Here is a 26579-nt window from a genome sequence, read left to right on the forward strand (position 1 = left end):
CATAACACGAATGAATGGGTTCATGATTTTTTATTCCCTATAATCCAGATTTGCAAGAGGGAATCCATCTGCAGATCAATCAAAATAAGTGCTAGTTATTTGATAACAGTCTTCAGTCAAACATATGAGTGAAAAAAATGCAGTGCAACCACTGCCATGTATGTCAAAGAGTTCTTTTCAACACCGTAGGTTGATTTTTTCCCCCTTCTAGTGTACTTGTTGAGAGTGGCTCTTCATTCAGGCACAACTTCACCGATCCACTTCAGGTAAGGAGGGTTTCCTTGGTCGATGGGCAGACTGATGACCTCAGCCACTTCATACGGGTGGTTGGACCTGCGCTCAATACAGTCAGTCAGTCAGAAGAGGTTTATTTGGCAGGAAGAACATGGCAGGCACTTCAACTGAGCCTGGAGGCAGTTCTGCACAGTGCCAATTAAGTTTAGTTGGTCTTACCTCACATACTCTGCTAGTTCTGTAACTTTGGAAGTCCTCGTCTTAATCATCTGTGGGTGGGTAAATGAATATGGGTTCAAGATGAAGTCAAGAGTGCCTCACTTAATTATCCAATTACCTTACCTGACTACTGTGTAAGTGCACTGATTATACATTTACTGGTCTGATTATACATTTTGCTGGTCTAGCTGGGATTTTTTTTGAAACACGCTAGTCAAAGGACGACAACGCAAGAACTATTCATCCAATGGAGTCTGAACATTTTGCTCATTTACTTCTAAGGCTCTGAAGTGTGGATGAATTGGACAAAAGAAATTAAAAATCTCACCAGCAACACTTCGCTGTCCTCCTGGATCTTCCCCTGCCATTCATATCTGTTTAAATACAACAGGTGATGGTGCCATTAACGGACAGTGACAGGATTGCATGTATTTAAAACCAACACATAACCACATTTTAAGATATTTAAGGCAGACATAGTTAGCGTCTGAAATAAAGCAGCAATGTCTGGGATTGACTTCGATAAAATCAGCCAAACTCAGTATAAAAAATTAAAAAATCAGTATACTGATACTTGAAGACAGGTGAAAGTTAAAGACATGGTAAAAGTCACATTTTTACTTTAAGCAGTCAGAGTTATTGATTTTGTGCTCATTGACCAGCTTTGGGGTGAAACAACACAGTTGTGGTATGAACAGCTAATAGTAAAGCAGCCTCACCATCTCCAACGCCGACATCTGGTCCCAGAGGTCCATACATTGATCCAGTCTACTAAACTAGTAATAACATGTCTACTGCTTGACCAGGTTTCAGTCCTGGAGTTTGACAACACAGTATTTACCAGCCACACCAACAGTGACACTATGTATATCTGTGGCTCTGAAAGGTTTGGTTACCACAGGTGCAACACCAGATCAAGTGGCACACATTTTGACTGGGCAAGTAAACCTGAGTAGTTCAATTTAGCACCCACTACACTAAATAGCTCCTAATATTCAACTAGCATTTTTGGTCTGATCCAATCCACTGTGGACGTCACTTACACTGACGTGATCTTGGGCACTATGTTGACACAGGCAGCTAACTTCTTCTCCACAATGCCACTGTGAAGAGTCAAACAAAGACGTTACCGATGACAATGTTAACCTATTTGACACATCATGAGTAAACAAACAATAAATACATCTAGCGTAGAGGAGAAGCCAGACCAAGTCACCATTTACTGGGATGATCTATCAAAATAAAAAAAATGTAATCGGTTAAAATGTTAGAGGACCTCAACTGGATAGGTGACTGGTGTTCACACTTACTGGGCCAGCTCTTTGGCCACGGTGTCATTGGGACACGTGACGAAGGCTGCGGAGTGAGTGCCTGACGAGTAGGTTTCTGATGCCATGGAGAACGCCCGCAATCCCACAGTCCTCAGCACAGGGAGCATCAACCCACTGAGAAGCACTGTCTGGGCATCAACATGTAGTACAGGTCAGTTTAGAAAGGGAAATATACGTCTCGAAAATCAAAACGAACATTTTATGTAACAGATCCACACAAACTTGACATGATGGGCTATTGACCAAATTGAGCATTATATTAGGCAATTTGACCATCTGCTGTTGATACAGACTTGCTTGTGTGAGATACAAATACAGGGGCAAAACTTGTCAGCGTGGCCGGCAGGCATGTTTGGCAAGCACTCTGGCCCTGAGCCTGAAAAACTTGGCAGGAGTTTCACATCCAATCATGGAAGAAGAAGCAGACAGGGTTAAGATCCCCTAAAGGAATAGACCAAGCCTGATGTGCAGCTCATGAAGCTTGTGTAAATGAGAAGGTGAAATATTATCTTTTATCATGCCATTAAGTCTTAGGGTATTGCCATCCTGGAGGTAGCTTGTTCAATCCATTATTCCTCCTTAAGAAGCTGACCATCTGTATGAAAAACTGCTCCTTCCACCCTCAGTCTGAGCAGCAGCATAGCTAACAAGTTGTGTATTTTGTGATAAAAGCATGAAGCTTGGCACACATATAATACATGAATACAAAAGGAAAATTTTCATATATCGGGGCATGTTGTATCTCATAAAGGAGCCCTTGTAGTTGCGTTGCAGTTTAAAGTTTTGAGCCACGCTTAACACCGAAAACGACTGCAGTGCCAACAAAAAGTGTTTTAAATCCATGCATCTCTAACACAAACATAAGGTTTGGATCAGTTTAGGAGTCCATACAGTATTGCTCAGTATTGGCCAAGAAAGGTCAAAACACATTTGGTACATTTAGCTTTTTAAGTGTGTGTGTGTGTGTGTGTGTGTGTGTGTGTGCGTAGAGCAAAATATAATATTCTAGGTTGTTTCACTTCCATCAGTTTATCAATGCAGGTAAATGCAGTTCAAAACATATTGTGCAGTCATTTTCAGTGCTAAACGTGGCTTGAAACTTCAGAGAGCATCGACACCGTAGCTCCTATGAGAAAGGAAATGTCCAATTATCTAGCTTTCAATTACATCAAACTAAACGTTCAGCCTGCCAGGTAAAGATTCAATACAACTTACCACAACAACGGCTTTCAAAGTTCCACTTTGCAGACCGTTGGCAAGTCCAAAACGCATTGCCTGACAGCAACGTGCAGGTGCAATATCTAGATCATGCAAACCATCAAAAGCGACTATGATATTTTTATTGAAAAGCTAACCAAAACAGGACAGCATAGTCAAACTAACGTTAGCTCGCTAGCTGACTCGCTCATGTGGGCAGGGCATATAGGCAGTCTGGCTGGGAACGTTAAGGAGTAGCATAGACACTTCCCAAGCTTCACTCTTTCACAAATCGAATGACGTGAATGTTGTGTATGTAACTGTTTTGTTTTGTTGCAGAAAAGTACAAGCTGCCTTAGTTCTTGAATACATAATAGATTTACTTAAACACAAGTCTTATACACAAGCTTGAAGCTCACCTATTTTGCTGTCCAGAATGCTCAGCTTGACAACAGCGGATGCCGTAAAGTGATATAGTTCCCGACACAAATGTATTTGTATATTTGTTGTGCGAACTAGGCCTTCATTTTTGGTAAATGTGATCAATCATATGTTTCTTTATTGCTCTGCTACAACATGAGTGTTATATCAGTAATCCAATAACCACTAAAAAGCACATTACACCAACTGTCGCAAATAATTGATCGCAGGAAACAGGAAGTCTAACAATTCTATTTACGTCAGAAGACCTGCCCTTCTTCCGCCGGCGAAATCGAGATTTGAGGAATAATTCAGTGGCCCGACGTACTTTTGAATCATCTTCCATCCTTCACGGGTTTGTTAAATATCCAGATTCGATTCGAATTGCCTTAAAAGTTAAGATGCATCATGATGATTGTATGCCATTATTGTACTGATGGCAGTACCTGAGTCTTTAAAGAAGGTGGCTCAAGGCTAGCAGCAGTTACCACCAGCATTAGCCGACCTATGCATCCCTCAGCAAACAGCCGCTAACATCGGCTTTAGCTAACAGTTTGGTGATATTAACGTTACCTAGCTAGTCTGTCTGGAGGTTCCATGAATTCATGTTATTTCTATATGTTATCTGTGTTTGGGGTACATGAACAGCAGTTCAGACTTAAATCAAACGTTACTGCTGGCTAAGTTGTCAATTAACTTCGAGCGCCCTACTAGCTTACGAGTAGCAACATCTAGCGTTAATGCTAACCATAGCAATACCTTTGCGGACGCTTGGATCAACATGCCTCGTCTTCAACCTCACCTATGTATCCCAGTATCATTTTATTAAAAGCTGGCTGTTGCATGTAGTACGCTCCTTGACATTAACGTTTGTCAACTCTGAGTATTTTCGGGAACACCAGCAACATCAGCTCACTTTATCAAGTGTCCGATCATAATTTAGCATGAAGCACGACTACTATGATGACTAGACCACTGCGCAAACTGAGGAGTGCTAAAAGCATATCCGCTTGAAGATAGCAGTGCTGAAGCTAAGTCTGAGTTCTAACGTCAGTGAAATCCCGTTAGGCGCAGCCAAGTTCTGCTTATACCCTAGTTATCTAGAGTAACCAGGTTTTAAGAACTTTGCGTTACCAATGTTTCGTTGTTTATCATTCTTCCTTGCAGGCCATGGCTAAGTTTCTAGCCCCCGTGATCCAGGATAACCCCTCCGGATGGGGTCCCTGTGCAGTTCCTGATAAGTTCAAAGACATGCCCTACCAACCATTTAGCAAAGGGGATCGTCTGGGCAAGGTAAGCTGACACAGCAATCCGTTTTCACCTGGCCTTTGTAGATAGAGATGATTCAGTTATACCTTCTAATGACTGTCCGTTTTATGCTACCATTAGAGTCTTTTTATGATTATCTAGAAACAGGCAGAGGATCTAGTATAATTCAGTTCCAGGTGGCAAGCACTGAGTCACAGTATGTTTCTGCTGAGGCTTAACTGAGACAAAGTGCTGTAGGATTAGAGATGTACTTATAACGGACAAGCACCTAGGCATATATTTTCTGCAGATGTGGCATCCTAGACCCCTGTTGTGTCACTTATCAATACAGCAAAGGCATACAAAACTGTTGTGCGCAGAAATACTGCTGGATAGAATAATTGCTTTCTCTGGTTGACAAATTATCAGCAGACCATCTTGTGAAAAGCAATTTTCCCCATTTAATAAGTTGCATCACATGCTGAAAGTGCTTTCTCAATGAATGTAATTAAAATGCTTCATTCATTTTAGGTAGCTGATTGGACTGGTGCTACCTACCAGGACAAGAGATACACCAGTGAGTATCCCCTCAGCATTAACACCATACTTCATCTTAAATGGTGCCTGACCTAGTATAGATATGTCTGCTGCTGTAAGTGACCTAACCTACTGTGTCTGTGGCTCAGATAAGTACTCGTCTCAGTTCGGAGGGGGCAGCCAGTATGCCTACTTCCACGAGGAGGATGAGGCCAGCTTCCAGCTGGTGGACACCGCCAAGACCCAGAAGACGGCCTACCAGAGGAACCGCCTGAGGTTCGCCCAGGTAATGAACAACACACACACTCTCACAGCATGTGTCTCATGGCTATAATGGTGTTTGTGGAATATGTTAATCGGCGTTGTAGTTGTAGGGTTGAGATTTGTAAGTTGTCTTTTACTGTAGTGTTCAAGGCATGTTTTAAGTAGTTGAGCATTCACACTGCTGTTAAGATTGTTATTTTTTTGTAGGACAGTGTGTGTTGTAGTACAGTATGTAGGGCTGGGCGATTTTTCGATTTCGATTTTAATCGCGATGTAATTTTTTTCTACGGTTTGAAATGAGATGTTCGATTAGACGGCGCCTTCAAAAAAAAAAAAATCAATGTTTTCACAGACCCGCGAATACAGCGCCGCACGTAGCCCATGGGCGTCGCGACAATGTAATTGGGGGGGGGACAAGACCCCCTCACTTTTCAAAACAAGTCGTTTCGACTCCCCCACTTTTGCAGTCAAAATAGTGCGTGCGTGACTGCTGGTCTACTAGTCCATTATTCTTTCCATTGCTTCACAATTAAATCCGTTCAACTTTATCAGTGGGGAATACCCACAGCAATATAAATCCACTCCGCGTTTTCCTGGTGTACTACGCAGCCTCATCACGCACGCAGATTCAACTGTCATTAATGTTCATTCATTCTCTGATTTGATCGGAGCGTCGCGCTAGAAGCAGACCACAGAAATGGACATACGGATTTTTTTTCCGAAGAAGAGGAAAGTAAGTCAGAGTTGCCCAAGTTTTACCTGTAGTGGACAATTAAGGACCACCCAATGGACATTATCTGGCTATAATCGTATTGTTATTGCCATAACAACCGTGAGCTAATCTGGCGTTAACGTTAGCTATCTAATGGCAGTTTTTCTAACGACAGCAGCGACTAAACACACACTCACCAAAGAAGATTTTTTTTTTTGAATGTGTCACTCACTTGTATACCTCTCTTTGACTCACACACGAAAGATGATGTCAATGCCACAAATAAAATGAACATTGGTGTGCTGGGCATGCTGTCAAGCTTTGCCATGTATGAAAACTATTTCCCCTACGTGAACCGTTTACTTCTGGCAGCTTCCATCCTTAAAGACTTTGCGTTTCAATACACATTTGGCCATTTCTGACCTGAACAGTCATACTTTAATGAGGTGGTCAGTTTGAATGTAGCCAACATAATTATCAGGCCACCAAACCTATATCAATTGTGAATTTGATATGCTGATAACATGATTTACATCTCAGAGAAAAACATGGTAAAATGCACCAGAATGCGGGTATTTGCATGTACGTTTTTCAAAAAATTTTGGGGTGATTTTGTTCATATCGTGATATAAAATCGAAATCGAAAATTTTTTGGGGAAAAAATCGAAATATAACTTTTTCCCATATCGCCCAGCCCTAACAGTATGTGTACCTTGTCTGGACTGGTCTGGTTTGGTAGTAATGGTTTGGTGCTGTGTTCTCTCTGCAGAGGAATCTGCGCAGGGATAAGGACCGCAGGAACGTGGCTCAGTTCAACATGCAGACCCTGCCCAAGAGCGCCAAGCAGAAGGAAAGGTGAGGTCCTTGCGCCAAACGATGACCTCTGCCAATCCTCGTATCGCTCACTTTATCATAGTCGATCATAGTTGAGGCGCTCCCTGTCTTTTCCCCTCCATCATCTAATTTTATCTCTTCGTCAAGGGACCGCATGCGTCTGCAGAAGAAGTTCCAGAAGCAGTTTGGTGTTCGCCAGAAGTGGGACCAGAAGTCACAGGTGGGCATCTGTTCCCCGTGTTCAACATACAAAAAAAAAAAACAATGAAAGTAGATCAGTGGGTTTCTTCAGCTGGACTCTGGGTGAACCCAAATAGTGTGAAGTCTGCCTGCAGCAATAAGTGAACCTCTCTGTCACATTTCTCTACGTGTTAAAATGTTGTTGGGGATCTTGTTCCTCTGGCGCTTTTGTGTGTACTGCTGCCCCCCCTTCTACTGTCTGCTTGAAATTGATTTCATTTGAAGTCAACATGAGATGAACTCTCTCTAATTCGCCCCTATCTCTTGTTCTGTTCCTGTCTCTGATTCTGTTCCTCCTCCACCCTTGTGCCTTGGCGCAGCTGAAGCCAAGAGACTCATCAGTGGAGGTGCGCAGTGATTGGGAGGTGAAGGAGGAGATGGACTTCCCCCGCCTGATGAAGATGAGATACATGGAAGTGGAAGACCCCACAGACATGTAAGTGCAAACTTCACCACTGGTCCTGTGTGTGTGTGTGTGTGTATCAATGTTTATGTTTATTTGTGCTCTATGGCTTTTATATATATATTAGTATTTGTATTGGCTATTCTGCTGGCCAGTAACCTAAGGCCATATTTATAATTGGCGTTTTTTTGTGAGACGTATCAAACTTTGCTAATTGCACAATGATCAAGTGGGACTAATAAAACCCTAACTTATGAAGGGTGATTATCCAAGAGGAGTTTAAATGTTAGTCGCCTGGGAATAAATGTCAATGGCAAAATTGTACGTGGCTGTGGGGGATTGTTTTACGCGTGTCTAATGCAGTTCATGTACCACTGAACAGCTTGAGGACTAGGTTTAGGTGCAGCTACATGAAGGGGTGTGATTAATCTGTATGGTAACTGGCTAGGCAGAGCTACTCCCTTGCTCTGGCTGTTTGAGGAAGCTCCACTGACCTCATGTTTTGACCCTCTTCCTCTGTCACAGCGAGTGCTGTGGAGCGCTGGAGTACTACGACAAGTCCTTCGATCGCGTCACCACGCGCAATGAGAAACAGCTGAAGAGCATCAAGAGGATCTTCCACACCGTCACAACCACTGACGATCCGGTTATCCGCAAGGTGTGTGGTAATGCATAACTCGACTGTACTGTGAGATGTGGACAAAAGTGTCAATCAGATGGCTTTCGGTCTTTAAAAATAAATTGAACGTGAAGACCAGGGCAGAGCGTGATACCCTGTAATAGGCATCTCACCGGGAATAGAAGAACGAGTTGACCCATATTCTTTTGTGTGTGCCATCTTGTTTCAGCTTGCCAAGACCCAGGGCAACGTGTTTGCCACCGATGCCATCCTGGCCACGCTGATGTGCTGCACGCGCTCAGTCAACTCCTGGGACATCATAGTGCAGCGGGTGGGGAACAAGCTGTTCTTTGACAAGAGGGACAACTCTGACTTTGGTGAGCCAGCCCCTAGTTCATAGTTTGGACATAACTCTGGTTGGTTTCTAATTTGACGTCTCCAATAGTAGTCATAAGTCTACGTTACCTTGGTTTGTTGTTGAAATTCTACAAAGAAGATGAGATTGAAAAGCAGCCACAAATTTAGAAGGACCCTTAGATCCCTGAAAAGGTGGACGATGATGTGACAAACAATATGGGCACATAAATGCTGTGTGGTTGCTAACGTCTTTGTCTATTCCCTTCTCTCCTCTCCTCCAGATCTGCTGACAGTGAGTGAGACGGCCAATGAGCCGCCACAGGACGAGGGCAACTCCTTCAACTCGCCGCGCAACCTGGCCATGGAGGCAACCTACATCAACCACAACTTTAGCCAGCAGTGCCTCAAGATGGTACAGTAGAGGCTCTGCACGGCCATTTTACTAAATCAGAGCTTGCTTTGCTCGGTTAATGATTTTTCCCCCAAGGGAAGTTTTATTTTAAATGTTTTGCAACTTGGAGCATCATTATCGGTAATATCAAAAGCTAAACAGTACGACACAATACAACTGAATGGATATAATGACCAAATTCTAGCTAATGCTAATTTGAGTGTTTTTTTATTATTATTATTTTAAATCAGCAGTTATCAGTGATCTGTGGGCACGTTATCCAGTGCATCGTATTGTGCTATAACTGCCATATGCACTTCCTTTCAGGGAGGAGAGAGGTACAAGTTCCCCAACCCCAACCCCTTCGTGGAGGAGGACGCGGACAAGAACGAGGTGGCCTCCGTGGCCTACAGGTAAAGCAGTCTGGATTTGTAAAATGAAATCCTCAAATTGAATGACCTGTTAGAACAAGAGCTCACTTTCTGGTTAGTCCTAGATATCCATTTATCTCTCCAATCAACTTTGATAACATTATCTTGACCCGCTAAATCTCTGAAGCGCCATGATTTAATGGAGCTTTGGATTGTAGTGGTAAAGAGCGTGTTTGTCTCCACACTTCACCAGGTACCGGCGGTGGAAGCTGGGGGAAGACATCGATCTGATCGTCCGCTGTGAGCACGATGGCGTGATGACCGGAGCCAGTGGGGAAGTGTCCTTCATCAACATGAAGACCCTCAACGAGTGGGACTCCAGAGTAAGACACCGAGACGGAGGGGCAGAGTGGGAAGATGTGTACTTCTAGTCTAGATCTGAGCTGGGGAATGAACACCGGTCATTCAGAGACACTAGCAGACAATATCAGGGTGATGAGGAAAATGAAGCAGTGCTAGTGTGCTAGAAAGCTAGTCTGGCTTTTGTGGCCTTCCGTATCTCAAGAGTGCAAAGCGGTTGAATCGTGATCCAAGTCTCTGAGTTTTGTCTTAGGACTGTGTCGTCATTATCTATTGCGTGTACGACAATGAGCATATTAGCAGAATGAAGTCTTGTCTTAGCTGTGGCTGGCTGGCTGATCGTGTGTGTTTGCTTTGGTCTGTTCTGTTCAGCATTGCAATGGAGTGGACTGGCGTCAGAAGCTGGACTCTCAGAGGGGAGCTGTTCTGGCCACAGAGCTGAAGAACAACAGCTACAAGCTGGCCCGCTGGACCTGCTGCGCCATGCTGGCCGGGTCCGAGTACCTGAAACTGGGGTGAGCTAGGGGCACACACACACACACACACACACACACACTACATGTGCTTTTATATGTTAGCTCACATATCAGTCATCACTCATGGACAGTCTCACACAAACACACACGCACAATTTACATGCTGGCTCTCATTCACACTCACACACACACACACGCACACACACACAAAAAAACACACACATACTGATAACCCAAACGGCTTAACCAGTCATAAAAGCACAACATACTCTAGGTTCACGCTCATGAGCTCAACAATTGGCCATGCACATCTTCAGACTGGGCAGGTTTGCACCCGTGCCTGACCACCTGTTCATCCCTGTGCATGCAAGTCCAGTGAACAGTGCATACACACACACACACACACACACACACACACACACACACACACACACACAGAGAGAGAGAGAGAGAGATCTCCCACTTTAACCTAGCACTAGGTGAATTAGATTCAGTTTAGATATTTTCGTCTCGTAACCATATGGATATCCTTCCCCCCGTCACAGGTATGTGTCTCGATACCACGTGAAGGACTCAGCACGCCACGTCGTCTTGGGCACGCAGCAGTTCCAGCCCAACGAGTTTGCCAGCCAGATCAACCTGAGCATGGAGAACGCCTGGGGCATCCTGCGCTGCGTGATCGACATCTGCCGTAAGCTGGACGAGGGCAAGTACCTCATCCTCAAGGACCCCAACAAGGTGAGCCCTCGGAGTGCCTCACAACACTCAGCCCACAGCCTCATAGTTATTTTTTGTGTGTAAAACCCGGTGTTTGTAGGATTGGTAAAGTGTCTCCTCAAGGCTGTTACCCATGGCTGAATAACCGCCACGAGGATATCCTTTACCAACCCCACTCTCACTCGTTGTATTGTTTCATTTGACCATCAGTTCTTTTCTTCGGAGGACACGGACCATCAAACTGGTGACTGTCTCAGCTGCTTTAAATTTATAATCTGCGTTGAACTTTTGTGCTGGTCTTGACTTTTGAGCAACTTGAATCACTCCCTATTGGTCATTGTGAAGCCCTATGCGTATCAGGACAAGCCAGAGAACAGAATCACCACCTGTGGAGCTCACCTGATGGAGCTATTCCTAGTGTTGGTGTAGCTGTGGACATGCCTTTTCAGTATGGTTAATGAGTTGTATTCCACACCTGTGTGTGTCTTCACAGCAAGTCATCCGCATCTACAGCCTGCCAGACGGCACCTTCAGCTCCGACGAAGACGAGGATGAGGAGGAAGATGAAGAGGATGATGAGGAAGAAGGTGAGATGAAACATCTCCCAGTCGTTTTTCTTTTCTTTTTCTTTCCATCCCTTCTTCTTTCCATCCCTTGTAATCAGGGGTGTGAATGAAAGCCTCAGGGCAAGAGCTGTGCTTCTTGGTCAGGTAGGGAAGTCTTCCCTAAAGACCTGTGATTAAGTGGGCAATCTAATCTGAACCTGACAGGGGTGTTCGCCATCTCTCTTTCCCCATTTAAGATTTCAAACGCCGTAATAGTGTTATTGAAATGTGTTAATAGTATATTGATATTAACATGAGCCTTTTCTATCTGGAAAGTTTCGAATGTTACAGTTGAGCTTCATGAATGTTCTTTATTAGTGTATTAGTGATGGAAGTGTCAGTTGCTTGTTCAAAAAATAACTGTTAACATCTCTCTCTCTCCCCCGATCCTCCCTCTCTTCCTGTTCTAGATGAGGAGCCTCTGTGAGAAGCAAGAGGGAAAAAGCAAATGCAAGACCAAACGGGTCTGCGCCCTCCATGGGTGCACCCGCATCTCATCAGAGTGGCTTGAGCAGATGAGCGATCAAGTGTCGAGTCCCATTAAAGATGGAGTAATGTTGCAAAGCCCATGGTTTTGGTTCACTTTGTTCATTCTAGTCAGTGACCCCTTTTTTAAATTAACGTTTTGTCTGTCAATGAGGATACAAGGCAACATATCAATGAGTTCTATCGATCCCTGTAGTGTTTATTGAGTAATTCATTATCTTACATTTCTTGCTGCTTCACTCAGTTTGTCATACAAAGGTAGACAAAGCGGTGAGTGCTCTTATTACAGTATAATTATTCCATTCATCAACAGATGTCCTATCTGAATATATAATGATACACAATAATAAAACAAACATTTAAAATGTTGACTTTGTCATTAAACAGTCTCTGCCATAGCCACCATCCTTTACAGACAAAACATGTTCAGTTTATAACTACATTTGTGTTCCCGTATTCTTACACAAACAAAGCAAATCTGAGAAGCTTCTACATAACAATATTTTTTGAATAAGCACTGTGTTGCACAACTGTAGTGAAGTATATTAGAACAGAGGACACAACTATGGTAGGTGATGCCAACATTGCAGAAGCTGAATACTGCTGTCTGCCAGATGTGTTTTAATGACATGACACACAAATGAAACCTATCTACAGAGTAGACCTATTGACTGGATTGTGCCTGTGAGCAGCGGTGAACTGTCCATACTAAATATGTAATGCCTTTTTTACTACCTCTGTGACTGGACCGTGCCAGCAGAATTTATTTCCCAGGAAACCAATGTCTGAGTTTGATAATCGAGGCTGCAGCAATTCAGACAAGCAAAACTGCAATTGCGATATTTGGCCACACGAGGGCTCTGAAAGCTTGGACCAGTAGCAGCATACTAGATATTAGGGGGGTCTCAGAACAGCTTTGTAGACCTGACGCAGAATCTTGAAGCATGGAGAGGGACATTCTTGCTGGCCCTGAAAATGAATGGCCGACCAGGACGCCCCTTGAAATCTAAGCATGCACGACGCTGATCCGCGTAACTGGTAGCCTTGTGGTTGCACCTGACTGTGTGGTGTGTACTGTGTCGTGACAAGCTGTTTTAACTCAGCCGGCCATGACTTCATCTTACTGGCCCTCCGATACATCACCGACCCCCCCCCCCCCCCCCCCCTCAAAAACACACGCACACAATTCCCTCAGGGTCTCTTCATCTTAGCCATTCACTTAGCCGTTCAACCTCTCTCCCCCCACACACACACACACTCGCTTGGCTGCCGCCATCCGTCACCCTCTCCGTCTCATCCATTCAATCCCTCGCCCCCTCCCTCCCTTTCTTTCTTGTCATCTCCATCTCTCAATCTCTCCAGTCAGCCAGTCAAGGTTAGGCGTGGAGCTGGTTTAAAAATAGTTCAATAAACTGAGGAGACAGACGGAGCACTCGTAGCATACAGAGCAGCGCGCGAGTGATGGCGCTCGCTCAGCACGCACACAAGACGGAGAGGCGGGGGAAGCGCTTAGGGGAAAAGGGGCAAAACTAAGAAACACAGTGAGTTGAGACTGAACCAGGAAGATAGAATTAAGACATTAAATAATATATTGTGTGTAATACATTTACATACACATAGAATGTGTGCCGCTGGCTCGTTGAGAGGTAAGGAGGGTAACGTTTTGGGGAACATTTAAACCAGCGTTCAACCAACTTTCCTCACACTTCTCTTAAGTTTATTGACAAAAAGAAAGGTGAAGTTGATTTGATAGACCCCACGAATATCAGAACCAACCCATACGATTGTGGAGATAGAGGTGCGAGGTGATGAGTGTTCAGCGTATGGGTGAGCGTAGATAAATACCTAAGGCCTACCTGCTTTGCACAAACCCAGCTAAATGTTTTATAGATCTGGTACATCCTTTTTCTGTAGCCTCATGTTCCTTCGTTTTTTTTATATGTAGCCTAAATCCACAGTGCAGAAAACGACCTGATAAGGATACATGTAGCCTACACACAAAAGTAAAATAAATAAGGGGAAAAATATTAGGGAATTCTGGCTTCGGATTGAAAAAGAAAAAGGGACATTTTTGATATAACTCTGGTATAGTTTGTATCCCTTTTTGGGAGTTCCTCCAGCAGGTTGTGACCTAGTCTGGAGTTTTTAGTGGGAACAACAGTCACACTAGACACAATATGGTATTTACCTTTCCTCTCTGGCATACACATGTTTCTTTAATCTGTATTTTTAAAATAATGCATTGATTTGATTTGTGGGTAGTGGATATAGCGAGAGAGAGACAAAAGAAGGAATGAAATCTTTGATGACTGATCACTCGCAGCAGCTCAACAGCTGTGTGCAAGTATAAAGGCTTTCACATATGTGCACACACAGGTGCACTAATGCACTGACATACTAATGCATGCACATGTGCACTTGTGCATTAATGCACATACAACAGTAAGCACCTGCAAACACGTGCATGGAGACGAGCATGCATGCACACGCATCTGCTTGTCGAGAGAGAGAAGTGTAACCTATAACAGGTTAGGTCATGTGAAAGGGACAGACTATGGTGTCAAGCATCAGTTGAAAATGGCAAGTTTCAGAACATAAAGTATTGAATAATGTACACACACACACACACTCACACTCACACACACTCAGAGACCCATAACACCACAGTGGCAGGCTAGTGCCTGATCCATGCAAGCAGCTGGGAAACTTACATACACACAGAATCCCTCTCACACACATGTCGCCGCCGCCGACACACAAACACAAGCAGAGGGGTTCCATTAGCTGGCCTCAGAGCGGACCTACACGGAGCCAAGGAGTGAACCAAGGCATGGGGGGTACGGCGCATAGGGGGAAGCGAGAGGAGAGGCTGTTGCCATGGAAACTGAGCAGTCAGCACATCTGCACACTCTCCTGGCTGTCCCTGCGTGCTGGCGAAGCGAGGGGCCAAACCTCCACTGATGTTCTAGCTCCTTTTCTGAACTCTGTTCCCTGCCTTTCTAGCCTAATACAGACCAAGAGGTCGTGGCCTTGGGGCCTAAGTGAGTTGTAAGGGACCTCCTGAGTTTGATCACCCAAGTGGAGTAGAACAGATATGTCTACATGCTGTCTACATGCTGAAGGCTGAAATAGATGAGAGTGCATATCGCAGTCGGCCAGAGGGTAGAGGCACACTGTGGTGCAATGACGTGATGATGTGAGTTACTTGTGACAAACTTGTGTGACACTTTGGCATTTGGGATGCTGACCCTGATAAGGAAAAACATCAACGTTGTGCCAACATTAAGGTGACTTGATTTGACCAATGTAATACTCTCTTCTCTCTCTCTCTCTCTCTCTCTCTCTCTCTCTCTCTCTCTCTCTCTCTGAATCTGTTTTGTGTTGTCTCGTCTGTCTCTCTTTTTGTCCATCTCTCCATCCATCCATCGCTCCCCTCCCCAAAGTTAAAGGGCCGACACCACCTAATTAGGATGCAGGGGAGCAAGCAGCTGCTGCAAATTGAAAACATATTGATTCCCCCTCTGATCCGCTCCCCACTGCCCACTCACCCAGCAGCAGAGAGAGAGAGAGAGGGAGGGAGAGATGGAGAGAGATGGCAAGAATGAAAAGAAATGGAGGGCATCGCAACCAATTTTAGGGAAAAATGGTAAGTCTGCAGAGAGAGAGAGAGAGCAAGAGATAGAGAGAGAGTGAGAGAGCGAGAGAGAGAGAGAGAGGGAGGGAGGGATGAGAGAGAGAGAGAGATCTGATGGTTAAGACACATGCGGTTGCCTTTGCTCTGAGCTGATTGCCATGCGGTGCTGGAACAGAGGATAAGCAGATCGAGAGAGAGAGAGACAGGGAGAGAGAGAGAGAGAGACAGAGAGAGAGAGAGAGAGAGAGAGAGAGAGAGAAAGAGAGAGAAAAATCCACCTTTAGTCTTTACCTCCCAAACCCTAGACACCAGTGTGAGAGAGAGAGAGATGTACTGAATGGATGAATGAATGAACTATCAAGCATTAGTGAAGGAGAACTGAGAGAAATTAAAATAGAACATCACAGTTGAAAGGAAGAATTGAACGAAAATGGAACAGAATTAATAAATGCCTATGCTATGACACTGACAGGCAAAGTCCCCTGTGTGTGTGTGTGTGTGTGTGTGTGTGTGTGTGTGTGTGTGTGTGTGTGTGTGTGTGTGTGTGTGTGTGTGTGTGTGTGTGTGTGTGTGTGTGTGTGTGTGTGTGTGTGTGTGGGCGCGTGCGAGTGTGAGAGAGAGAGAGAATGAGAGGGGGGAGAGATCCTACATGCTCTCACCCAGAGCACAGGCGATGCCTAGAAGTCAATACAAAAGCCATCAGATGCCAAGTGTCATGTTCCCTATAGGCTGCGCTTATGTAAGTGTGCAGACACAACCTGCCTGGCCCTGTCGCCGCCACATCCTATACTGGGAGAACGGGTTCAGCCAAGGTAACTTCAACACACACACACACACACACACACACACACACACACATACACACACACGCACAGACGAGAAACAGCCGCAGTGGCAATGCTGTTTCCTGGTGCTCCTTTATGTATGTGTGTCTGATTGTTTTTCACGAGAATTAGATACTGTAGAAACACAGAACGTATAAGCAGTACATACTTTTGTTTACACAAAAAATGTAGATGAAGGGATTGGTAGAAACAGAGTGACCTCAGATACTTCTAGAGAATGTCTCTAATGGCCTACTTTATTACTTTACTGTGCTATACTATACTACTATAAAACTTCTACTGTAATATAACGACACATAGAACTTCATTCTGACAGACGTAGCAAACGTGAGGCAGAGTAGCAGCAACTCTCCCCATCGCTGTGGGACTGAATGGAGGGAAACATTTGAAGGGCACGGCTTTTGCAGAGATGACACGGCTGTGACTTTAACACAATTCATGGCCATGAAGCCGCTTGTGCCGTTGTGACCGCAGTGCGGTATGTTATGTAATTAATGCAGACATGAAGTCCATAATAAAGCATGTTTAATGTGAGGTCTTGAACTCATGCTGGATGCCATCCAGTATTCCTACACCCAATATTAGATGATGGTGTCGCATATTAGTCAAACACAGGTTCAAATGTTCATTAATTGATGGCAGCGTATATCATATCACTAATTTTCGATGACAGTGTCGCACATTAGTCAAACACGGGTTAAAATGTTCATTAATTGATGTCATGCGTATATCATATCACTAATTCATTGGCTTCTCAATATTTGGAATTAGCCTCCAGTGTACAAATGCAGCAGTTCTGTTCACATGTTCTCTTCTTTAAAGTAAAAACATAACTAAATAACATTATTGAAACATGTGAAATATAAAAAAAAAACTAAAACCACTCAAGTTAATCAGTTACAACAGACATGATTCTGGACCTGCTACTGGAAGGCCAAATTCATTTGTCTATTCTTCATTCTTCTCCTGAACCCACCATGGTCTAACCTTACCATTCTTTCATCTTCTTGAGCTTACTTTAGCCCAAACACCTCATCAGTGGCGGCGCCAGAGATTTTTTTCTGGTGGTGCTATGGGGGTGCTCGGCGTTTTACTGAGGGTGCTATGAATTTAGGGTGATAGCATATGAGTCTCATTTTTCTCTACTACAACACCTCCCCACCATATCGTCACATATGTTTAGACGTTTGATCTCTAACGAGTCTTTGGGGTACATAAAAAGCGTCATTCAAATCGATCGTATTAACATTAGGCTACTTCTGACGGACGCGCACAAAGCTGCGTTCATCTCCGACGGTCAAAATGGATGCAGCATGTTATAGATAACGTAATCCCAAATACTTCACTTACTTCAGTGTGTGGATTTAAGTTTGCGCCAGATGACTACCAGGTCACCACTACCATGTGCGACAAATTAAACTAAACATACCAAGTTCAATACACTTCTAACTAAAGACGGCAGATTAGAATATCAGATAGAATTAACTTAAAAAGGCAAAGAGTCAGAAATGCTTTCAAAAAGTGTAGGCTATATTATTTTAGGTCACAATCAATAAAAACATGAATGAGACCAATAGAAACCACAATAATAAGAGATCAAAAAGTGCGCACAAAACTATGCTTAAAACATCCCTTAATTGTTTCCTAATTATTTCTGCCATTACATTGATCTCATACTGCACGTCATGGTGCACATACTTTGCATTTGACGGGTTGTTATCTAACTTTTTCTGAACGGTTTTATCAAATTTTCCAATTACAGATAGCAACTCGCGGACATTACCCCTGTTTGCTGAATCCTCATCTTCAATGTGGCCTCGCTGTGAGATCCCCTGACAAGCAGTGAAGCGCAAGCTTTCCACAACATTTTTGTAATATTGGTCTTTTCGGACCATCCTGGGCGTTCATGCTTAAGTCACCCAGGGTGCTAGCAGCATGGCTAGCAGCGCCCTCAGTAGAGGTGAAGGGTTGACTTGGACCAGGATGTTCCTCTTCCTCTTCCTCTACATCAGAATCAGAATCCAACACCTCTTGCATTTTTCTTCCTCTTGAACATCTTATTCAACTCGAGGAAATTTGCGGATCAAATACCGATCCATTTTCGTGATTTTGTGAACGCTTGACTTAGAATTGACCGCTCGCGAGGATTACTGTTACTTAGCCTACTACTCATTGAACAATCACGTTCACGCGTAACGTGTCTGTGTCGTGCTACGTGAACAATCTGTTTATTACAGTGCATGAAATGCCCTGTATTGTTATTCCTAGGCTTCTTCTTCTTCTTCTTCTTCTTCTTCTTCTTCTTCTTCTTATTCTTGTTACCTTTTTCTGCGATTAATTCAGCCCGAACCGCTTAACGTAGAAACTTCATTCAAACTTTGTCGCGTAGGTCTTGTAAAGGACACTTATGCTATGTATTTTTCACTTTTCTAAACTTTATACTTTTTAAGTTATTAAAGAAAAACGAATCTAAATTCTCCCATTGACTTACATTGGGCCATTATGACATCATAATAGGGTAATTAAACTGGCTTGCACCTGTGCTTCACTGACACCTGCAGCAAGCCTCCAAGGGTCCTCTTCTCTCTGTACCTCTCCATTCAACTGTATAACTAGGAATATTAATAGACACCTTCCATACTCTACTTTTTTCTCTCTCTCCTTCTTTCTCTCTATAACTCTCACTCTACTTTCTCTCACACTCCATCTCTCTGCTTCACTCTTTTTTTCTCCTTCTTTCAATATTTTCACTCTCTCTTTACTGTCTTTATTCAGAGCCACTCTTGTTCACTCTTCTTTCCTTACTTTGTTTCTTCCTCTCTTCTTTCCTTCTTTCTACTCTTCTTTACTTTCTTCTTTCCTTTTTCCACTCTTCTTTCCTTTCTTCTTCCCTTCTTCCACTCTTCTTACCTTTTTCTTTTTTCTTCTTTCCTTCTTTCACTCTTCTTTCTTTTCTTCTTCCCTTCTTCCACTCTTCTTACCTTTTTCTTTTTTCTTCTTTCCTTCTTTCTTTTCTTCTTATCTTCTTCGGCTCTTCTTCCCTTCTTCCACTCTTCTTCTCTTTCTTCACTCTTCTTTCCTTCTTCCACTTTTCTTTCCTTCTTCCACTCTTCTTTCCTTTCTTCTTTCCTTCTTCCACTCTAATTTCCTTTCTTCACTCTTCTTTCCTTTCTTCTTCCCTTCTTCCACTCTTCTTTCTTTCTTCCACTCTTCTTTCCTTTCTTCACTCTTCTTTCCTTTCTTCTTTCCTTCTTCCACTCTTCTTTCCTTCTTTTACTGTTCTTTCCTTTCTTCCTTCCTTCTTTCACTTTTCTTTTCTTTTATTCGTTCTTTCTTAACTTTTGCATTTCATGCACTGGTATTTCCTTCAGGAAATGCATTTTCTAGTTTCAATCTGTTATTTTCTTTTGTGATTAAAATATTATTATCACACAATACATTTTATTAAGAACTCAGAATGAAATTAAATAACAATAATAGGCCTAAATAAACCATTATTTTCTTGGGGGTGCTATGGGGGTGCTATGGCCAATCTAGGGGGTGCTCTAGCACCCCCTAGCCCCCCCCTGGCGCCGCCACTGCACCTCATGTTTGTCTTACTTGCATACTTCCTATCTCCCCGGAGAACCCTACCTTCCTCAGTACCCTCCTTCTCCTCCTCCTCCTCTTCCTCCTCCTCTTCCTTTTCCTCTAAGTGCAGAGGTGAAGAGGAAGCAGTCCGCAGAAGGAGCGTTCCAATCTGGGCTGCCACCTTGCTCCGCTCCGCTCGGAGAACTGTGTCATCCTCAGGAGCGTCCACCATGCTGCGCAGGTCTGCTCTGCCCATCAGGGAAGGCCGCTCTTATTTTTACACCGTCCTTGGAAAAGAGGGAGAGAGAGAGAGAGAGAGCGAGAGAGAGGAAGGAAAAGAAGGAGAGAGAGGGGGAAAGAGAAAGAGAGGAAGGAAAAGGAGAGAGAATGAGAGAGAGAGGGAGAGAGAAAGGAAGGAGAGAATGAGATAGGGAGAGGAAGGAGAGGGAGATGGAGAGGAAGGAAAAGAAAAGAAGAAGAGATAGAGGGAGAGAAAGGGGAAAAAGAAGGACATGCAGATATGACAGACAGAAAGACAGGTCTCAGCTCCTTCTGAAATTCAGTGTTTGAGTGTAAAACAATGAGGTTTGAGATCAACCAGCTTGTAACACTGCACCACGACATCTTCATATGAATGTTTTAAAACTGGATTCAGCTCTATGGCTGTTCTCCAGTCCCTGATAGATATATGACAGGAGCATGAGGAAGGGAACCTCACTTAATCTGCTATGCATGCCCGGTACTTTCAAAGGCAGAGGAAAGTGAGGACATAAGTTGCACAGTTGCATAAGCTTGTGCAGTGGTGGGCATGTTTTTTAGACATTTCTGTTGAACCAAATGCTTTTTGGTGTTTTGTTTTGTTGACATGCGATAAGTCTGGTTTACAATTTTTAATTTTATGAGATGCCATGATCATACTGGTTCCATAGAGCTGCCCAAATATAACAGTATTTTATATGTCACGTCACAAATGATGTGTAACTCCTGCAGTTTTGTCATAGTGATTTACTTATGACATAAGTACATTACTATCTGGAACTACCATCTCTAGATTACTATTGGACAGCCCTACCAAAACTCTTTAATGGTTAATTTATCTTGTTTCCAAATTAGACACAGGGTCCTGAGGGACAAGCATGCAGTGCCCATGTGTTACCCTCCTGCTGACCATCACGCGCGCACACACACACACACACACACACACACACACACACACACACACATACACACACACATATACACACACAGACACACACACATATACACACACATACACACACACACACATACACACACACACACACACACACACTCACACACACACACAACCACACACACACATAGACAGACACTCACACACACACATATATACACACACACCAGTCAACAGCAAGCCACAGGTTCCTGAAGTGGTTAGCCTCCCATTTATAAGCTTGTAAAATGAGGCGAGTGGGACAAGCAGGCCATTACCATTGATAGCACACTGGGCCCATTAAGAGGAGAGAGGGAAGAGGAGGAGGAAGAGAAGGAGAAGGAGGAGGAGGAGTAGGCCGCCAGGGGATCTCCGCGAGGGGAAGAGAGGAAGAGTGATGAGAAGTGTGTCCACCAACAAAAAACAGCAGGAGGTCCATGGAGATGGTTTGTGTGTGTGTGTGTGTGTGTGTGTCTCCACAGGCAATCCTCTCCTTCAATTAGCAGGGAGAGATTCCAAAGCACTCTTTAATTAAACCTCCACCAAACTCAACCTAGAAATCCCACCCAAAGGGAGACCCACGCCATGCCATCCAACACCACCACCACCAAGGGGCTAAGAGTCAATGCACATCACCAACCACATGATAAAGTGAGGCCGTAATGGTGCCTAATCTCACTACTGTGGCTCTACTGCCATGGTGAATATCGGTCTTAAATGTCTTCCTCATGACATCCACATGTAAGTCTCTCAGTCCTGGAAGATAATGGGAGAACACCACTGCCTTAGAGGAGGACCCTTTAAGAGATATGACTACACCAAGAGAGTTTGACAAGAAGGTCGTCGTATGACAAGAGAATATGGAAATACGCAACTGGTCATGTAATGCAGTTTTTGAACAATCAAAACAAATCAGGGGACATAGGGAGTAACTACAGAACTATGACTGCTGACAATATAGCGAAAAGATGCTGCGTTTTTATCAGTTTTATCAGACATTATGATTAAAGGTATGACTGAGCAGGGTTTCACACAGGCCTTTGTTGAGGTAACAGATCGGATGGCTAATTTTTTTCAGTAAGTTTGATTCACTCAAAGTGTCTTTTTTAGCTTTGTGACCTCAGCATTCATGACGTGAGCTGCTTGCAAGGCTTACCCCTTCCCCCGGCCCCTTAAGTCGGTTAAGATATATTAAGCCAATGCCTGGATCCTGCCCCCGTTTGCCTCACTCTTTTTTTAGTCTGTTTCTTCCCCTCCTCTTAGTGTTTTTTTTTTTTTAATTGTGAGCTATTTCCATCCCTCCCTTCCTTAGCTCCTCTCTTTCTTCCTCTCCTATAGCTCGTCTCCAGCTTGACTTTGCTCGTGGCTTTTTTTGGAGGAGTGGAGGTACTCTAAAAGTAGGCCAGGATGCAGCAGGTGCCTCATTCATGAGCAGGAACCCCGGGCGGTGCGGGACAAGAAGGGGGCGCTTCACTCGGGTCCCGGGGCGGGAAAGGAAGTGAAAGGAGTTAAACGGGCGAAGTGGAGGAAGGAGAAACGAAAGAAGGGATACAATTAAGCTTGCAGTTAAAAAAAAATTACATATATTATTTTAGTCTGGTATGAATCATGTCTGTTTAAAGATGGTTGTGCCTTGTAGTCCTGTAGCGACGATCAGGGATGTTCGATTCTGAGCTGTGCGCTGTACCTGTTCACTGCTGCAATGTGGAAAAGTTGGTTATAAAACAGAATCACAAGGAACTTGAAGTTACTCGTAACAAAGCCTGTGTGAGAGAGGGAAGGAGGAGAAGAGGAGTGAACATTGGCTGGTGGGTGTGAATTGCGTGTGTGTGCGTGCGTGTGTGTGAGTATGTGTGTGTGTGTGTGTGTGTGTGTGTGTGTGTGTGTGTGTGTGTGTGTGCGTGTGTGTGAGAGAGACACACACATACACACACAGACACAGCTGTGCATTTGCTCATTTGCCCTAAGAGCTGTTGTAATCTGGCTAATGGCGCTTCAGATCAGTGTGATCTGCTTGTTGGACGGACACGGGCAAACACTGCTGCTGCCCACAAGCCGTGCCAACGGGCGGGCGCGTAACCGGGCGCGTCAGAGCTGGCATGACGCCTGTGCTGTTCGTTCAGAGCGTAATTGCCGTTGCTTTGCCACCACCAAAGTCTCTGCTATTTCGACCCTGGCGGCTGGCGCATTACTTCAACCGACGCTTCTCACTACTTCAACATACCCAAACATATCTGGAGTCAAATCCACCAATGACACATAGATGTTCTTCAAAGAGATTCAAACTATTATGATCAAAAAGATAAGATGGCGGTCTGCAATGAAACGTTTTCTTTTGGGAGAGTCGCATCTCTTGCTCGCTCTGCACCTAGAGAACATTGTATCTGCACCTTGCATTGCTAACTGAATGAGAACGCTAGCAGACTAGAATGTTAAAGAGGTCCTCCAGGCTTTGGAAGGAGGGCATTATCGGGTGGGGAATGGGTAGGGGCCGGGAGAAGGGGAAGGGGGGCGGCTGGGTAGCGAACCTAATCTATCAGTCTGCCGCGCGCTCTCGTATCCATGCAAGCCCTTCTTCTTTCGTGCCCCATCTACGAGTCTTTTCCCTCTCCCTATCGCGTTGTCTCCGAGCAGCTCCCTCCCGGTCCCTTATAATCCATGTGCCCTATCACTGTTGCCCTGTTACTGGATAAGATCCGATCCCACATTGCGCACATGAACCTAGATGTCTTACCAGTTTAAAGTGGCCTTATAGCAAGCTGTCAGTGAACATACAAAAATAACATTCGGATGCTATTTGAGCAGCAAATGAACTATGCATTTATACTCGTCTTTGGAATTTTAGACAGCTCGAAGCATGTGAGAGTTTATCCCTAAATGCTCTTGTGTGGAGACTTCTGATGGAAACAGTCTCTTAAATCGCTGCTATGTGTCAGTGTTGACCGCTCTGCCACACGGTTCTCTTGGATAGAAGCCGCCAGGGGGAGACAGGCACTTAGGTAGGATTCATTTGAAGAGGGAATATCAGGGAGCTGTCCGTTTCAGCACCACGCCACTAACACTAGCTAGCTTGGACGACAATCTATGCATACGTACTGTAAATATAACTAACATGGCTTATTGCTTTTGTCCTGAGTTTAAAAGCATGCGAGTTAATGCTGTTATATTTTGGTTAATCATTTGCATTTATTAAAAAAAAAAAAACATATCTGTTTTAGTGTGAAGTTCATAGTAGTAAAAAAATATTTCAAAACAGTCTGCAAATTAAGTCATACCAGTTAAAATTGAACTGTCTCCGATGCAGCAGAAAGCTCCACAGAGCCATTCAGACGTTGATAATAACGTTCTTCACACTGTACATATAACTAACATGGCTTATTGTGGTTTAGTCCCTGGTATAAGAATTTCAGAGAATGTCGTTAAACATAACCTGTAACCCCTATCTTCCATTTATCGTCATGTCTTTCATGTCAACTCAAACCCCTCTGGTCCAGAACTTATTTCAGACATTTGAGAGCGCATTGTGAACACGCTCCCTGCGATGGAGTGGGTGGACATTACGAGGTTTATGGTAGAAAAAACAGTGTTGACAATCGATCGTGACACGTTGGAACGTCGCATTGGCTGTAAATTGCCTTCTTCATAATTTGACAATCTGCAGTCTTCGCTCTTGTACCCTAACCTTCCTACTCTGTTCGGGTGTGAGCTGTGGAGATTTTCACCCGCTTCTCTCTCTCTCGATCTATCTCTCCCTCTCCCTCTGTCTTTCTCTCTCCCTCCCATCCAACCATCTCCCCCCTCCTCACATCTTTGCACTTACCACAGCGTGCAGAGGGACGGGGAGACGCGTAGTGCAAAGGATTGGTGCGATGGTGTGATTTGTTTTTTGCCATTTATGATTTGGCTGTCCCCTCCTCTCTGTTGTGATTTTGTTTGGCCGTTCCTCTTTGTTTTGCCGCCGTGTTTTTCCTAAATGGCGCAAGGGCTATGCATGCGTGTAGGCTCTGTTTTTGGTTCCGCCTGTGGGTGTGTGATATAATCGCTGCCGCGGAGGATTTGGATAGCCGGTCTAGGAGCGGTTTCGGCGGCACCCCTATCGCCACTGCTACCCCCTCCTCTTCTGCTGCCCGCCTCTATGTCGAGTGATGGTCGGCTTGCCTTGCTGCTGGAAGCGCGGCGCTCTCCACGGATCTTCAACGTCGGTACTTCTTTTTACACCATTTTTTCATATTTCGTGGAAACCTTTCACCATCTAGGGGCCACTTATGGAAACTGGAGATCAGAATTTTAGAAAAAAGGAAAACTAGAGGTTGTTTTCTTTTAATCATTTTTATTTTGCCATTATTTTGTATTTTACCCATTCGTTTGGCTTGATTTTGTTGGTCGTTATTCGTCTCAATGGCTTCTTTATTCCCTTAGTCCTCTGATGCGTTTTTATTCAGCAGAAGTATGTTAGCCTCTTGGAAATCTACCCCTTTGTGTGTTTATGTGTTCGTTTAATCATCTATTCGTTGTCACCTGAACATATATTTTCCATAGATCTTACGCTTTATTTTACCCACATCTTCCTCAGAAACATCCATCCCTGTCGTTTCCCTCCCCCTGCGTTTTCCCGTGTATCTCCTCTCTGCGTGGATAAATGTATGTTTAGAGAGAGAGATGCATCGGCTTAATCAGTTGGTTTAAAAGGCTGCCTACATAGCATGCCAATTAATGTCTTCGTCATGACTACACACGGTGTGTGCCAGTTACTCACATAGCTTTACAAAGTGCTTAGTTTTCAGGAGTGTTTCGGAGGGGAAACATTTCCTAGGGCTCTGTCGCTACCCTTAACCCCGGTATATCTCCCTTGGTAGCTCCTTTCCTTCTTAATTGAACGCGCTACTCGGAGCTAACACACGAAAGCCGTTAGCCCTATGAAGGATACAGCTTGACAAGTGCTGATATCCTCATGAAAAGGAGATGTGGAAATGTCAACTGTCTGCTTTAATTTGGCGTTTACAAACGTTCCAACATCGCAGTGTAGTGTGTGCTGATTAGAGGGTGCTGATTCGTTTAGATATATCACGGGGTTGTAGACAGCAACAGTTGTTTACCAGGGTACCAGTGTACACTGCAACAGCATACATTTGTATTAGCGAAACTAATCATAGTAAGTTGCATTTTGGACCAGATTGTAGAGAATAGTAATGGTTTGCCGTGGATGTTGGTGTACTTTTGTGGCTCCAAACCATTTGAATTAGGAAGGAAGATTCAGTCTTTCTGTCAGAATTTACCTCATAATCATCTTCCCTTCTACAGTCCTCCTGTATCATTT

The 26579-nt window shown here is 44.0% G+C and overlaps 2 protein-coding genes across 3 annotated transcripts; one reads left to right on the forward strand and one right to left on the reverse strand.

Annotated features, from left to right (window-relative positions):
- Positions 1–13: 13 nt before the first annotated feature.
- Positions 14–3542, reverse strand: LOC308362524 (protein CutA homolog). 2 transcript variants are annotated; one of them, XM_080835224.1, is made up of 7 exons: positions 3401–3524; positions 3000–3085; positions 1764–1912; positions 1497–1556; positions 782–827; positions 454–503; positions 14–333 (listed from the first exon to the last, which is right to left on the reverse strand). In XM_080835224.1, exons 2-7 carry the CDS (start codon positions 3054–3056, stop codon positions 234–236), a joined length of 462 nt encoding a protein of 153 aa, XP_080691350.1. In that variant the 5' UTR covers positions 3057–3085; positions 3401–3524; the 3' UTR covers positions 14–233. The 2 variants fall into 2 exon arrangements, with proteins under 2 accessions (XP_080691350.1, XP_080691351.1); XM_080835225.1 differs by lacking the exon at positions 3000–3085 and having other exon boundaries at positions 3401–3542.
- A 124-nt stretch (positions 3543–3666) lies between these two features.
- eif3d (eukaryotic translation initiation factor 3, subunit D) lies at positions 3667–12102 on the forward strand. The gene is made up of 16 exons (XM_080832221.1): positions 3667–3756; positions 4569–4694; positions 5181–5226; positions 5336–5472; positions 6932–7017; positions 7144–7216; positions 7557–7672; positions 8165–8297; positions 8488–8635; positions 8897–9027; positions 9334–9419; positions 9631–9760; positions 10110–10252; positions 10759–10951; positions 11424–11517; positions 11946–12102. Exons 2-16 carry the CDS (start codon positions 4572–4574, stop codon positions 11960–11962), a joined length of 1656 nt encoding a protein of 551 aa, XP_080688347.1. The 5' UTR covers positions 3667–3756; positions 4569–4571; the 3' UTR covers positions 11963–12102.
- Positions 12103–26579: the final 14477 nt, after the last annotated feature.

This window comes from Sprattus sprattus (assembly GCF_963457725.1).
Source record: "Sprattus sprattus genome assembly, chromosome: 1".
Classification (NCBI taxonomy): Eukaryota; Metazoa; Chordata; class Actinopteri; order Clupeiformes; family Clupeidae; genus Sprattus; species Sprattus sprattus.

Bases quoted from the DNA above. Each gene is read 5' to 3' on its own strand.
- LOC308362524 (XM_080835224.1), bottom strand. From the start codon at position 3,056: ATGCGTTTTGGACTTGCCAACGGTCTGCAAAGTGGAACTTTGAAAGCC. The intron at 828-1,496 runs GTAAGTGACGTC...GTATTTAAACAG, and splicing joins GTGCCCAAGATCACGTCAGT to ATATGAATGGCAGGGGAAGA. The intron at 334-453 runs GTAAGACCAACT...TATTGAGCGCAG, and splicing joins GAACTAGCAGAGTATGTGAG to GTCCAACCACCCGTATGAAG.
- eif3d (XM_080832221.1), top strand. From the start codon at position 4,572: ATGGCTAAGTTTCTAGCCCCCGTGATCCAGGATAACCCCTCCGGATGG. The intron at 4,695-5,180 runs GTAAGCTGACAC...CATTCATTTTAG, and splicing joins AAGGGGATCGTCTGGGCAAG to GTAGCTGATTGGACTGGTGC. The intron at 7,018-7,143 runs GTGAGGTCCTTG...CTCTTCGTCAAG, and splicing joins AGCGCCAAGCAGAAGGAAAG to GGACCGCATGCGTCTGCAGA.